This window comes from Mirounga angustirostris, unplaced genomic scaffold, assembly GCF_029215605.1.
Source record: "Mirounga angustirostris isolate CCGP_5_RB_7025 unplaced genomic scaffold, mMirAng1.0.hap1 SCAF_1, whole genome shotgun sequence".
In the NCBI taxonomy this organism is placed as follows: Eukaryota; Metazoa; Chordata; class Mammalia; order Carnivora; family Phocidae; genus Mirounga; species Mirounga angustirostris.
This window is the reverse complement of record NW_026991709.1, coordinates 91213044-91229551: the sequence shown is the minus strand read 5'-3', so window position 1 is coordinate 91229551 and position 16508 is coordinate 91213044. Positions and strand designations below refer to the sequence as shown.

The 16508-nt window shown below is 36.3% G+C and overlaps 1 protein-coding gene across 1 annotated transcript in view; it reads right to left on the bottom strand.

Moving 5' to 3' along the window:
* Positions 1-12095, bottom strand: part of SPATA16 (spermatogenesis associated 16) — a 206198-nt gene extending 194103 nt beyond the window's left edge. Inside the window, exon 1 of the mRNA XM_064575670.1 lies at positions 11472-12095. Within this exon, the coding sequence (XP_064431740.1) occupies positions 11472-12083 (612 nt within the window). The 5' untranslated portion in view covers positions 12084-12095. The remainder of the gene's footprint in view (positions 1-11471) is intronic.
* Between the last annotated feature and the right edge of the window lie 4413 nt (positions 12096-16508).

Genomic DNA, 16508 nt, shown 5'->3' with positions numbered 1-16508 from the left:
TGCTTTTCTAGAGATTTGTCTTATTTAACCAGTGTTTAATTATAGGGATGTATCTAATTTTATTATTTTATTTTTGAGGTTAAGAGAGGTATTTCTTAGGACGCCTGGGTGGCTCAGTTGGTTAAGCGGCTGCCTTCGGCCCAGGTCATGATCCCAGAGTCCTGGGATCGAGTCCCACATAGGGCTCCTTGCTCAGCAGGGAGCCTGCTTCTCCCTCTCTCTCCCTCTGCTTGTGCTCTCTCTGTCAAATAAATAAGAGAGGTATTTCTTTTGTGTTTTCCTGCTATGTAAATTTGCTAGGGTATAAAAATATCTTTTATCATTAAATACTTATTAGTTATGGTGTCCCTGAATAGAACAAAGATGGCAACAATCAAGTTAAAAACTGAAATGTTTAATCCTGAACATGAAGTTCAACAGTCAGTTTATACCTGACAACTAAGAAAAAAAATGAAGTATTTCTAGCATAACAATTTATGCATTTAAGTGAAAGTTTGTATTTTTTGCAGGAAGCAGTTAATAGTTCAAAATAATGTTTGATTTAGATCACTGGTTCTGAAAGGGGGAACAGAGTGGAAAACATGCATTATTTTGGCCCCTTTCTTTGAATTTCAAGTATTGTTAAAAGAAGGTTATAAATTTTTAATGTTAAAGGGGAAAAATAATGATAAACACTAAATTAGGCAAAATCTTTTGGGGTACTAGAGTTTTAGGTTACATTACAGGTTACAAACTGTTCAGGGAAATGAGGTGCTTGAGAAGTATAATGACAACTTGTACATGAATTTAGAGTTCATCACGTTTTTCAACAAGCAATTCTATGTGAAAGTACATTGTGGTTGGGCATTAGTTACTATCATTCCTACTTAACAGTGTTCTAAGGAGTTAAAGGATGTTTGTTGCTCAAAGTCACACAGCCTTTAGGAACCAGAAATGGCATCAAACACAGATTTGGTGTTCTGTCTCAGCTCTGGACCCACATGGCCACCTTTGGCTATGTGAACTACATATGTGAAAGTGGGTACCGCTAATTTGCTAGAGGCACAGTGGCAGGCACTTGTGAACGTGGTGTAGCATAAATCCCTAGACCAGCAGTTTGGGAGCTTATTTGAAATAAGGCATCTGGTGCCCCATCAAAGATGTAACGCATCAGAATCTGCTTTTTAATAATATTCCTATACAATTTTTGTACATTTTAAGGTAAAAAGCAATAGCGTAAGGAATTCCACATATGAAATCAGGGCACCTGCCCTGCCACAAACTAGCTGTGGCACTGTAAGTTGTTTGTTTTTTTTAACTTTTTAGAATATCAGTTTCTTTACCTGTAAAATGGAGTTGATAATATCTGCTTTTGAGGTTTGTTGCCATGCTTATCTGAATAAGAGGGCCTGGATCCCAGCAGGAGTTTAAGAAATGCATACTGAATCCATATGCAAATCCACAGATGTTTAAAAAGACAGCACAGGCACTCAGAGAATTTGGTGAACTCTCGATTTCTTGATTATATTGCACTAAGAACTATCTTGTGTTAGAATCGATTTAAATTAAGCTTTCTGGGATGTCCACATTTTCATGCCCTAGAGATTTGCTACAGAATGATTCTCAGCATAGCAATTATAGGTGAGGCTGCCCTATAATGAGATATCTTTGCTACTTCATTAAATAAACCCCCTTGGATGGGCTCTGAAATGGACCTGCCTCATACCAAATTCCATTACACTGGAAGTAATCACATAAGAAGGCCCTGGTGCAGGTTCAATCATCTGGATACCTACCATTTACCATAAAGGGAATGTGTTCTAGAACAGTGATTCCCAAAAGTGGGTTCTCAGACCAACGCTTTACTGATTCAGGGGGAAACAAAAAAATAAAGACAATTTAGTTAACTTTTCATAAAATTAATATATAACCTATTTTTAAAATATCCTTCATTCTGAGAGTGTACCCTTTCTTTTTTTTAAAAGATTTTATTTATTTGAGAGAGAGAGAGAGAGAGAGAGAGAGAAAGAGCATGACCTAGAGGGTGGGGTGGAGGGAAAGGGAGAGAGAGAGAGATAAGCAGACTCCCCGCTGAGTGTGGAGCTCCATGTGGGGCTTGATCCCAGGACCCTGAGATCATGACCTCAGGTGAAGTCAGATGCTTAACCAATTGATCCACCCAGGTGCCCCCTGAGAGTGTGCCCTTTCTATTTTCTATCCCTTTGGCATTAAACTGCTCTGTATTTTTTAAAATAAAGATGGTAGTAGATTGTAATTTTTGTAATGTTCTTGCAAAATTCAAATACAATGTAAATCCTCTCCTCCACCACTAACTTTTGTTTTTGTTTTTGTTTTTTTTTTAATTTACAGGTCCTTGAAATTCAAAAATTCTAAACCATTGTTATAGAAAAATAACTCTTAAAAGGAAATTCTTTCTTATGAAATTAGTGAGGGCATAGAGCATTTTTTTTTTAAGATTTTATTTATTTATTTGACAGAGAGGGAAAGAGAGCAGAAATAGGCAGAGTGGCAGGCAGAGGGAGAGGGAGAAGCAGGCTCCTCGCTGAGCAGAGAGCCCGATGCAGGGCTCGATTCCAGGATCCTGGGATCCTGACCTGAGCTGAAGGCAGACGCTTAACCGACTGAGCCACTCAGGAGCCCTGAGCATAGAGCATTTTAAGTTAAGGGAAAAAAAAAAGAGCAAACTGTCAAGTTTCAACTGAAGGGCAAATCGTTTAATGTTGTCATATCAGAGTACAGTGCTCCTCAAACTACAGTGTGCACAAGGCTCACTTTCCTGGCACAATCCAAAATTCTGTGTTTCCAACAAACTCGGAGTAGCAAAGGCATAATGGTTAATTGGGGAACCAGACCACCCTGGTTCAGCTTCTGGTTCTACCACTTCTAACTATCGTCCCTCAAGCAAGTTACTCAACTTGTCACTTAGTTTTTTCATTAGTAACAAAAGAATAATAGTCCCATCTGTTAAAAAAAGAGATAACAGGCCCCAAATGGAATCAGTTGTGCTATGCCCCATGTCAGCAGATCGACTTAATACCTAACCTAATTGCAGTTTCAGCCTTCCAAGAATATAACCTTTAACCAGTCAACATGAAACTAGCTGGTCAGCACTATTTAGATAATCCACCTGACGAACCCTTTCTATTCTCTAAGGGTGACCTTGCCTAAAACAATGCATTCTTTATTAATAATTTCCTTTTCCTGCCCCTTTTCTGCCTTATGCCCTTCAGAGCTCCTTTCTACTGCTAGATAGCATGCTGCCAGATTCTTGAGCTGTTGAATAAAACCTATTAGATCTTTAAATTTACTCAGTTGAATTTTTTTTAACAGATTTGGTGGCAGCAGTGAGATTAAAGGAGACTTCAGTAGCTTCAGGGACAATGAGAAACACAGGCATGATAACCTGTGAACACTCTTGAGTCCAGTGTCTTTCTCACCAATTCTCAACACTATGGGTAAGTTCTTGGTTCTGAGCTCTGCTCACTTTGTGTGGAGCTCCAGATCTAGTTGGCTTTTCAGTCTGCAATTCCCAGGTCTTTGAGTAAAAAACCCTAGCCTTTGATTCTGACTCCGGATTCCATGTTGGAAGCTGCTGATGGTTTAGTCTGTAGTTCCCCATTTGTTTGGAATCCTTCCCCAGATTCCGTGCTTGGAACTGCTGGAGGCAGCTGCAGTCCTCCATTTGCTTGGAATCAGTCAGCAGCCCTCATTCTTAGGGCTCTGTTGGCTCAATCCTTACCCTGGACCCAGGTTCCACAGAGCAAATTACGAGTGGTGCATGCACAGCCTTCTCTTGGTCAGTCTGCTGTAACATCTACCCCCCCCGCCTTTGATCCTATCTCAAGATTCCTGTGGGAACTGTTAGTAGCAGTTTGTAGTCCCCCATTCAGATGGAATCCCTAGTCCATAGTCCCCATTTGTTGAAGTTTGCTGGTTCAATCCTTTCCCCAGTTCCCAGTTTGTTGGTTTTTGCTGGTATGTAATGTACACATGAGGTAAATGCTAACTGCTAACGGGAATCTTAGAAACTAAAAAAGCCACAAAAATTGGTGGGCAAGAGTCAAACACTTAAATACTGTTAGAGCACTCATTATGTAACTCAAAGACTCCCATGGAAGGATAAGCTGGTTATCCAGAACGGGTTAGATTGACACTAGAGTCATCTGCCAACTTCAAGGAAATTTCCGTGCAATGAGATACACTGTAAAACATCACACGGTTCTTAGCCCAGCAGCACATCCTTTTCAGGTATTAATTTGGCTCTGAGAGACCCAAAGGCTAAGCTGAAATGAATGAATGAATGAATGAATGATAAAAAATGGGATCCTTAAAATCTAGAGAGTTAAGTGTTCCACCTTCTAGCATACAGCTTATTTTATGTCTAAAAACTATGGACACAGAAGCTATAAATATCTATAAAAATGGCACAGTCTTACTAAAAACAACCTAAAATTACAATGACCATTATGGTCTTATTTAGATAAGATTGTTTATTTAAGAAGTACACTTAAAAGCTAGGCCTCACAAATCAAACAGAACAGGATACCTATTTTAATTGGTATATAGAAGCTTCCAAAAGGCTTCAAGACTCTAAAATAACTTTATTGAAAGTTTTGTTGCAAAAGGCTAATGAAAAATTAAAGACACAAAAGGTATCTAAAATAACACCTAGGTCTCTTCCATTATATCCTCCTAAAAATCCATCATCAAAACACTGGTCCAGAAACTGATGTCTCAGTTGTAATCATCTGGGACACTGGAAAACAGATTGTCCTGGAAGGCCCTATACAAATCTTTAATACCTACTCATATGCTCCCATATCTACCTTCCAAGAAAGGCCCCCATATGGATTCCTCTCCAAATTGATGGGACTCACTCATTTCCTGGTAAGCTGCTACATTATTCCCTTAAACAGTTAAAGGAAACTAAAATTAAATTTAATGAATAACCTTGCCAAATTCTAGTAAATATCAGAGCTACACTCTCCACTTTAAACCCCAGTCAGAATCTGCAGATGGGATCCTGGAAAAACTGGCAGAAGCCAACTAAGGGTGAGAATTCTTAGTAGATTCAGCTTTCCCAGCTCTCTGTCTGTAGTACTGGGTAGAGAAAGGAAATTAAAATATCTTTTGCACCTTCTTTGGGGACACCTTGTAAGTATAAGGGGTTGTTCAGTACTGTCAGAAGTATTTACTGTTTGTCTTGGCTAACAGCTACAAAGTAGCTCTGTGGTCAAAAATTGGCCCAATTGCAGAGCCTGATAAGAATTTATTTTTAGGTTTCCTCCCCTAAGCCAAAATGAAACTCTATACCCAGAGAGAAAGAAAAAACCTTCTGAAGGCTTTGAAAAAGAATTTACTAAAAAAGATAGCGTAGTTAAATTGGTCGATCAACCCTTGGTGTTGTTTAGGCTGTGAGCCAACTCTTTGAGGAATTGAGAACAACTGTCCTTATCTTACATATTTTTGCAGCACTAAAAATGCAGCTCCAGAGGCAGCTCAAGGTTCATCTATTCCTTTTTAACCAATCCTAAAATCTCCCCCATTTATCTCAAAAGACTTGTAAATATTGGCCTTAGGAAACCAAAGTCCTTCTTGGAGGAACTTAATATTCTTTCCCTGTGCCTTTGAGATGGAAACTATTATCTGAGCCATCTCTTGAAGTAAAAATTTCAGGGAGGTAATTCTTACTGGAGGAAAAAAATTGCGGGGGCGGGGGCGAGTTCGTTCGTTCATTTGTTCGTTCCTTCCTTCCTTCCTTCTTTTTTTAATACAAACTGCTCCACAGCTTCCATGAGTTTACTAGTCAAGGACAAATACAAATTTTAAGTGTCTTCTCCACAAATATTAGCAGAAAAAACTTTAGCCATATGAGCAGATAAACTTAATTTATTCTAACTATTCTTTTATAACTAATGAATTTTACATTATTGTGCCTGTTTTATGGTTAAAATTTTTAAGTGAAACTATAAGGTCTCTGTGTCTGTCTGTGTGTTTATGTACGTCTATATATGTGTATTGTAGATATGTGATATTTTTCTACCGCTGGATGGATATTGTCAAAATTAATTTGTAAAAGAGCTCTATTTAGTTGGTTTAAAGGCAAGTGCTTATAAGGACTGGGTATTCAAAAACTCTCAGAAATATAAAAATTTAACCCAAATGATTTTTAAGTTCACATGATCTAGGATTAATCTTTAGTAAATAAAAGCTAATCTAAGGCAAATTAAAGTTATTAGAGTTATAATCTCTAGTACATAAAAGCTAGTTTAAGGCATGTCTTTAGTGTTATCAGCATTAAACATAAAACTTTTATTCTACCTGGGTTTACTAATCAAATAAATTCTTATTATCTCTATTAAAATGTGTTGGCCAAAAAAATAACTTAGGATGACTGACTTTGTCTAATGTCTTATGAAATTTTGTGGGTAATCTAAACATAATTGTTAAGAACAAGTAAATTAAATACATGTAGGTAGTGATGCGGGAAACAAAGGCAAAGGAAAAATTATTAAATTTCCTTACTACCTATAGCCCATTGACAAGTCCTTGAAACAGGCAGAGTGACATTCCTCTAGGGACTCAACTGCCTGGATGTTGATACTTTGCTAAGGGCAAAAGGAAATTTTATCCCAACCCCCAGGACCCTGTAAGTCTACCTTAACATAAAAATTCCTTTGGAAACTTCCTTTATCTCTACACCCCCCCCAAGATATATCTTGGCGATCATCCCCCCAATAGATGACCCACTGATATACATCTGAAGGGTCTCATGACTGAGTTTTTACTAAATAGTAATAAATGACCTTCCCTAACAATAGCTAGCCCCCTCAGGATCCTGGAAACCCTACTTCCAAAAATACCTGGAAGCTTATACTACCCCTAACCCCCTCCCAACTTGAAAGTATATAATGGGCCACACTCCTCATGACCCCAGTGCAGCTCCTTCTGCCCACGTGTCCTGTCCCCATGCTTTAATGAAACCACCTTTGTGCACCAAAGACGTCTCAAGAATTCTTTCTTGGCCATCAGCTTCAAACTTTAACATCTTTCCTATGTCAGGTAGGATAAAAAGTTGTTAGGTGAACTTTTTGAATAGTTTCTCCAAATCTTTATAGTAACCTGAAATCTGAAAATTTTGCTAAACATTCAATGATGAGTTAAATTAAATTCATTAAATACCCAGATCATTTCCAAATAAGACAAAATAGAAACATTAATTACTGAACATAGGTTTATCCTCTTTTGGTTTCCTTTTTACAAAGGAACTAAAGATATTTGGATCTATCAGCAAACATATTTTATGCCACATTGAAAAAATTGTACTCTAAGGAAGGATATGTCTCTAGAAATCATAAAATGTAAATTTGCCAATCTGAAGAATGCTGATGTAACAGTTCACAATTGCTTACTTAGTTTTTACTAAGATTAAGGTTTTAAAGGGTGAAAAATTCTAATATATAATTAAAACTACTAGAAATAATAAGGGAAATATCTCTGTATGTAAGGAAAGTAGGATGTGTGTTTTCAGTGAGGAAGGGAGATGCATTTTTGTTGAGGAAAAAGAGTAATTTTATCCTAAAGAGAGGTAGAAAAGAAGAAAAAAATAGGAAAAAGTCTGAATCTAAAACAGTTTTACAAAGATTAAGGAAAAGGAACCTTGGGAAAGTAATTTTCTGTGTGATCAAGTTGGATAAAATTAAATAAATTTATAAGTTTTTTAAATAAGCTTTGATATGATCAATGTACTCATCCTTAAGAAAAACTAGAACTTAATATTTTTCATCTGCCAGAAGGACAGTTTTCTTGGACTATTGGTCTGCCCCTGATAAGAGATTGTGAAAGGTTTTCCTTCTTTACCTTTTAAGTAATCTGCCTATAAAGCAAAGATTTATGTTTTATCAAAATGATTTCCTGTGCTCTTTATCATTGGGTCTTTGATCACTTTAGAAAAAAAAATTGTCCTTTAAAAATTAAGGATCCATGTACACAAATGTGATTTAATATGAATGTGTTTTTATCTTCAGCTTATAACTTTTGCCCTATTGGTACGTCTTCTGATGTGAATACAAACCCAAGAGCAAATAATGACTGATTTTAATAAAACTTAACAAAAATGGATGAGTTGTTCACAGAGCTAAGCACTAATCTCACCTACATAACTGGTTCAACTTTATATAGTATAAGTAAAGCATAAAAAATAAATTATTTTGGGTGCCTGGGTGGCTCAGTTGGTTAAGCGACTGCCTTCGCTCAGGTCATGATCCTGGAGTCCCGGGATCGAGTCCCGCATCGGGCTCCCTGCTCAGCAGGGAGTCTGCTTCTCCCTCTGACCCTCCTCCCTCTCATGCTCTCTGTCTCTCATTCTCTCTCTCAAAATAAATAGATAAAAAAATAAAATAAAATAAATTATTTCATCAAGCCCATTTAAATAAATGCTTCCTGTGTCCTGAAATCCTAAAAGATTGAAGTTGACTGCTTTTTGGAAGCTAAATTGTTGTCTTCTGAATCATTGCTTACCATTTTATCTTAATCATTCTAAAATATTTTCATAAATTTACCTATCTAGTTAGTGACCATGTTATGAAAACAAAAGGAGCTAATAATTTGTCAATAGTACAAGGAAACTAATATCTAAGTAGAATATTTCTAATGGGGTTATTAGAAACATTGAAAATTATTATGTCAATTAATCTTCAGAGCCTTTCCCCAATTTTTATTTTTGGTTCTTTTCTGTGGTTCTATCTTTAACCACAACCAGTGTTCTGTGTACTCTTATAGCCGACTTTGTACCACCCATTTAGCAAGCATTCTGTATCCTCACGATGCCTTCCAAGTAATAAGCACTCTATGGGAAAGTTGCTAGTTATCCTTCAATATCCATCTCTTCTTATTATTAATACAACCCCTGAATATTAGGGCCATCCAGAATAAAGACCACAGTTTTCAGTCTCTCTTCTAGGCTTGTGTGGCCACATTACTTAATTTGGGTCAATGGGAAAAAAATGGGAATGGTGTGTGCAGCCTCTGTGAATTGTGCTCATGGGGACATAGTATGCCTCTCTCCTTCCTTTTTCTGCCTCAGGCTGGCTAGAATGTGGATATGATGACACCAATAGGAACTGCCATTTTGGATCATGACGTCAAAGCCGCATCTTGAGGAACAAAATAGAATCTGGAGCTCTGATGATCACACCATACCAGCATTTGACTACCTACATTTATGTGGAAAAAAACAAAAACAAAAACAAAAAAAATCCTCCCTTGCTTTAGACACTGTTATTTTGGGTTTTCTGTCACTTGCAGCCAAACCTAATCCTAGCTTACATACACTCAAATATTTATTGATGCATCTGTCTTTCAGGTGTGATCCTTAACATTATGCTTTGGTCTCTGTCATCCATTCTACCCTACTTTAAGGCATGTTAGGACCTAATGAAAAGTGAGAGATGCATTAAATAATACCTATAAACAGTCAGTATTGAAAAAGTTAAATTTATGAGAAGAAAGGATTAAAGAGGTTAAAAATCTTTTCTATTCCCAGCAGCTCTGGTTTATTAAGAGACATTCTAGGTAAAATTTCAAAGTTAACTCCCAAGATAATTAGACAAAAGCTAGGCCAGATGTCTAAGCTAAGTTTTGGTCTCAAAATAATTACCTTTGTTAATTACCAGTAATTAGTGTCAGCATCCAACACTTTCCTAAAAACCCTTGTTGGGGAGTGGGGGAGGAGTGGAGAGAGGTAGAGGAAAGAGGGAGAGAGAGAGAAAGAGAGAGAGAGAGACAGAACACAAGAGAGAGTCAGAACAAATGTATTTTCTAGTACAGTTATATCTTGGGGTTATTAAAACCTGACTCCAATTTTATAATTTTGAACATTGGGTTTTATGGAAAAAACAGATATTTTCTTCCAGTTAATACAGATAGTTTTTGCTTCTACCTAGACTTAATTTGAAGTTTATATCCTTTCTTATTTTATGCTTTTCTTTTTTCATTTCCAAAATGATTATTTTTTCTTCATCTTTAAAATTATACCTTTAACCTTGGTCACCCACCCTAAAAAAATTTTCAGCAGAAAATGGCCTTAGTAGAAGATCTCGGGGTTCTTCCTGGAGCCTTTCTTTAGCATCCTTTCCTCAGCCAGAGGCTTCTGGTCTTTAGCTCAAAGGACAGCATAGGACTCTCAGTGGTTTGTGGATAACTTAATTTTTTGGCACTTTCTACATAGTTCACCAGTTTACATAATGCATCACTCTTCCCTTCTTTGTGTAGACAACCCTTTGTGAGGACAGAAGTATTTATAGATGCATCCATTTGTGCACTACTTTATCACTTCATATCTCTTTGGGCCTCCTTTTCTGTGTTTAGAGTTTCTTTTCAAATATTTAGGGATACCATTGTCTGGCATTATCCATTAATAATTCATTGTGGATATAGTAATTTTAACTTGCAAGTAACAGTGGAAATAATACTTTACTCTTTAAATCTCTACTACAAACATCTCACACTTAACTCCTGCTTATGCCTCTGTCTCATGGTGGATCCATTTACCCCTTTACGCTATCTCTATTTAACTGTTTACTGGTTTGCCTCCCTCACCAGATTGTTAGGGGGAAAGGACCACATTCTAATTCATGTTTTTCTTTCTCCAGGAGCCACCAAGCACATATAGAATGCACTGAAAAAATTTTTTTTTGTAATTAATGAAATATGCAGTCACCAATATTGTCAGGTCAGTATGACTTTTAGTGACCCACTTTGGTCCTTTTATAGATTCAGTGAGTCATAAGATGGAACAAATTTTCCCACTACCTATTTTGTGTTTTAGTGGTGATTCCCAAGTTTATTTTATATTTTAGTCCATGGGCTATTTCTTTATGCCATAAACAATACTGACCAATTTACCTGCTTGCAGAGAGAAAAATAATTATTTATAAAGCTCACTAGGATGGGAAGGAAAGTGAAGTTTGATGATAAAGTAAAATGGGGTTATTTTGTTTTTAATAAATATCAGGCACAAACTTTCAGCCCATGACAGTAAAGATGGTTGCATTTAATTATGAACACTACATATCAAAAGGGGAAAATTCATATACTCATTATAGAGAGAGAATCTATATTCTACCCCCAACCACTGTACTAAAACTCTATGGCTTTTATAGGTATACACCTAAATTACAAAACCAACCGCATTTTTATATGTTACCATTCACTGCAGGGTTTGTTAACAGAGAAAAAGCATGAGGTATGCTTTTGGGGTGATTTCTATATGTCGGGTGCACACAGGCATATAATTTGCAGGTATATTTTATTTGCTTTATATAAACTGGCAATTGTATAATCCTGATATCATTCAATATTTTCACTCTATGATCACTGTTTATTACAGTATGATCAGAGCTGCTCAATGTAATCACACTTTCCATTTCACAGTTTCCTCTCACCAATCTATATATTCTTTAATTCCATACCTCCAATGCTGTTCTGAACTGTCCGGCTGCCACAGCGTATTTCTTCTGCCTGTAGCAAGAGCTAGCATCCTTTAAGGCTACCTGAAGCCATTTGTCAATCTGAGGCAGAAAGCTGAAATTAGGTACATGCAAAGGGTCTACTATTTCAGCAGCTCGGCATGTTGGTCGAATCCCAGTGGACATGATGGACTCTACAAACTCATAGCTCACATCCTCTTCATCGATGTAGACCAACTTCACCTCCACATCCATGATGTTTTTTAAGGGGATGTGAGGCAGAGGCATGGTGATCAACGTGTTGTCAAGTTCTGTTATCTTTGCCTCTTTCTTTCCAGCTGGCTTTTCTTCATTTTCTGCCTTCCTCTTAAAGGCCACTTTCTCTAAATCATTACTTTGTTTTTCTTTGATGCTCTTTGCCATTTTTATTCTTTCAACGGGGATTTCTACCTGTTTATCTCCACAGCTTTTCTTAACCTCTTGTGACATTTCCAGGATGCTTGGTTGGTTTGCTAAGGTAGACATTTTCTTGCTTGTGTTTATCTTTGGAACAAGCTGATCAGGATAGACCCTATTCACTGTAGTCTCCAAATTCCTACTGCTTCCTGAATCCATTGATTCCCCCCCTGAAACTCCTGTAAGGGTGAGAAGAAGAAAAATAATTAAAACAACATTTTGAAGTTCCAATGGTTTAAAACAACAGTCAAATTAATTTGAAACACTTTTTTATTCATTATAGGAATTTACTACCTTAAAGTAAAACTGTAGGTACATTATCTGCTGACAGTTTTACTAGAGAAGTGTATGTTTCAATCTCAAAACTCACCAAGGATTTGTTGAAAACACATTTAGACAATGTCTTTAAAAATAATAATCTATAGCTGAACAACACTGAATGAACATTTTTATGGGGTGCCCAAACTCACTGAATAGGAAAACCTTATACATAGGTACTGAGGACAAAAAAAGACAAAAAAATCCATCTTAATATTAATTTCCTTGGAAAGGCAGGTGGTCTAGAACTCATTATAAAACATACTGCTAACCTGCATAATAGACTTGGGAGGCTAAAGAAACCACAGCTGCTTCCTCTGAAAAGCTTCTAGAAATGTTGTATGTACAATGTTTCCTCGATTTATTTCTTCTATTAGTAATGAAAATCTCAAGTTTAAACAGCTTTAAAGATAACTATTATTCAGAACTGATTTTATAGCAGAAGAACATGACCTTCAACCTCACATTAATGTGGAGCCACATATTCATCTTGAGTCTACTGTATTAATATTTTTGTAGCAATGGTATCAATGCTGTACTTATATAAAGATGAGACATTTTCCTAAATCATTACTGTTCAAAAAATGTAATAACTAATGGTCTTTTGATTCAAAGGCATACTATATACTATCTCTGATGCTAGATTAATTTCAAAATATAAAATGTCCTAAGATTTAATAATTATATAGTATGGTTGGTTCCTATTTTTTAAAGACTCTTTTACCCATCAGCTTTTGTCCTAGAAACAACTCTGTAGGGCATATAGGAATAAGAACCACATTTTCCAAAGAAACTAAGAGATAGAGAGGTTAAGTTACTTATCCATATCATGCTGTTGGTCATTAGTTTTTCTAATCTCTGTATAATACAACCTGGATTGCTATTTCCTCCCTAAGACTTCCACTCACTTCTCTTAGCCTTCTCCACTCTCTTCCTCTATTAGCATGTTGTTCTTTGCAGCTAATGGCAGACTTAGAACACAGAGAGAAAATGCAAGAAGGGCTGAGGATGACAATAGGATAACAATGACATAAAAGCTAACTTTCTTGCTTCTTCTCATCTACCACTAGGACAGTACCAGACTGAAGATAAAGTCTTGAGTAGCTTCTCAAAACTTACGATTTTATTGAAGTTGTTTATTTGTTTGTTTGAAAGACAGCAGTTTGCTTATAGAAAACCTTTAAAACACCCTGAACTTTGACCTGGTAATTCTTTTTTTTTTTTTTTTTTAAGATTTTATTTATTTATTTGAGAGAGTGAGAGCGAGAGCCAGAGAGCACGAGTGGGGTGAGAGAGCACGAGCAGGGTGAAAGGCAGAGGGAGAAGCAGACTCCCCGCTGAGCAGGGAGCCTGATGTGGGGCTCCATCCCGGGACTCCAGGGTCATGACCTGAGCCGAAGGCAGACGCTTAACCAACTGAGCCACCCAGGTGCCCATGACCTGGTAATTCTTAAGGAAAATGAAGGAAGAAACAAAACTGTATATATGGCTGTAGCCTTGGGGCACTTTTCTCCCTCTACCATTGTACATTTGTGTCATCAGAAGGGGCTTAGGTCAAACATGGACATATCAAAAACCCTACTGTGATGGTCCAGATCTCATAGGAAAGATCAAGTTTCAATAATTCCAATAATAGCAGTCTTGGATGTTAATTTGCAAAAGTTTAATATTAGAATATTTTCCCAATGATTTATACTGACATATTAGAGTTGTGTGTCTATCGGGGAAAATACCTAAAAAAAATAAAATTTTTTCCAGTCTGTATTATGCTCAATATTGAAGAAAATAACCATGCCTGGGAATCACAGGACCCATCAACACAATATTACTTTTTGCAAGGCTCTGTTTTCTCTTCTTCTCTTAGAATTATGGCTGGCATTCAATACATTTTTTGGACCACTGATGTGGCTAGTCAGAGTGGTGAGGGGAAAACTGTCTTGGCCATCGCTCTAGCTTATATTTGCTCTTATTCCATATAGGATTTGGGTTGAGTAAAGGTTAGCTTTGGTCCTTGAATTAGGATCTCTGGTGGATGGACACTAGGGATACACATCTATACCAGTATTTCTTTCAAAAAAGGAGATGCAGAAATGGAAGTAGCACAACTTCGACACCCCACATATGCACTAAATGGTTTTTTAAATGTTCTATGAAATTTTGAGTAAAATTTATAAAACACAATGTGGCTAAGTTCCAAATAAAGATGGATTCTTAGAAATACTATAGAAATTATATTTATGTTCCCCTCTTGGTATAATGCTATCTGTGAAGAAAAAGAGATGTGAGGCCATTGAAACTCGTTTAAAGCTCAAAATATTTGATCTTAAGGATTCATATTCAGTCTTACCATAGACTGCAAAATATAAACAGGAATTGCTGGGACCTACTCCAAAATTTTCATTGTATCTCCCAGGTATCTTTTCTAAACTCTCCACTTTCAAGAATCAATCATTAAAATGTATCAGAATATCTGTAGTTGGTTGTAGTTAGTAACATTTTTGGCATCTATAGCAGCATTACCTATCTCTTCTGCATTTATTTCACATTTCTAGAAAAATATACATGTATAAATTTATCTTCATGACCATTTCTTCTAGAAGATAATTGCTCTCCCTCCCTTTCTCTCTCCCTGCCCCACCCCACTCTCTCTCTTCCTCCCTCCGTCAATTTTTTCCTTCAAATTCCCCACTCCAATCTTCCTTCCCAAGTCCTTTTTCATTTCAAGAAGGAAGGTTTTATTGTTTTTAAGAAATAGGCACCTGAGTATTTTCTGCATCAGTCCTTAAACCATTTATAGAAATCATAATCATGAGTTTTGTATAAGAAACAATAATAAAGGAGGGAAACGTGTACATGGTACACAGAGCACTCAGAAGGAGTAAGTTTGAGGGCAGATGTTTTGTTTTCAAACATCTGGAAGATTAATTATTCCAAATTTAGACAAGAAACAATTCAGGCCCCCTCAAAAACCCAGAATAAATATCAAAATGTCTAAAAGCGGCCTAAATGTGCAGGCTGAAAAAGTATGGCTAAACCCAATCAATATTTTTCAATGTTGGTTACAAATCAGGTGACTTCATCTTCAGATTTAGAGTCTGTTCTTTATAAAAATTGTTGCATATCTACAGAAGAGTTATGCAACTGCTCCCTTACAACTTTTTAAAAAAAATTATAAAACTCCACTTAAATTATCTGGAATTCAAGGCCTTTCGCCACCTAGCCCAGTGCGTATTTCCAGACTTATTTAGCACTCCTTCTATAAACTGCTCTGAAGTCAAGTTGAACTTCTTGTTACTTCCAAAAGATACTGGTTTCTAGGCCTGCTAAGAATTCTCCATCTTACTGTTCCCAACCTCATTCTACTTGTCCAAACCTAGCTAGAAGTTATCCATCTCTCCCACCTCAGAATACCTATGGTATTTATACCACTTATTTTCTACATTGCAGTTATGCATGAATGACTTATTTCTCCCAATAAGCTCCCTAAAGGTGAAATATGCTTTACTTATCTTGACATTAGTTTGGTGCTTTGCATAGAGTAAGCATTCAATAGATGTTGATCAATATGGATGCTGTGAGTCAAAGGCTAATTTACACATTTTAAGAGAAACAAAATTAGATATTTATAAAGATATGGCCTGTAAATGCAAAAGTTGTTTCTGAGATGTTTTGCTTGTTTTTAAAATTTGTATTTTAAATTTGGTCCTGGATAAAGTACACTTTCTTCTTTGATAGTTCAAGTGAATCATGTACCAACTAGATTTAAACTATCAACCTCTTCATTTTTTTAATAGTCAAGTTGATTAACATGACATTAGTCAGTGTTCCTGAGGCACTGAGTTATACTTTAATCATTACTTCAATAAAAATACTTTTAGAGAAATCTATTAGACAATCATTATATATGTCAAAGAAGTATTCACTGATAACATTCTGTAAAAATGCCCATTGTTTAATTTAGAAGACAGCACTGTAAAATTGATTTCCTCATAGAGACATGCCTTAAAAAAAAAAAAAAAAAAAAAAAAAAGATCTCCGGCAAATATTTATATGAAACGTTAGAACAATTTTCAAGGTTTTATACTAAATACAGGTACAAGAAACAAAGAGAGGTTAATGTTCAACCATTTCCAGGGAGTAACCATTTAAATATATCCAGTGACTTTTCAACACATTAATTTTTTTCTTCAAGCATTTTATCAAGCATTCTGTTCTATGTGGTAGTTTCCATTGCTTCATCAATACAATCAGTGGTTTATATGGCTA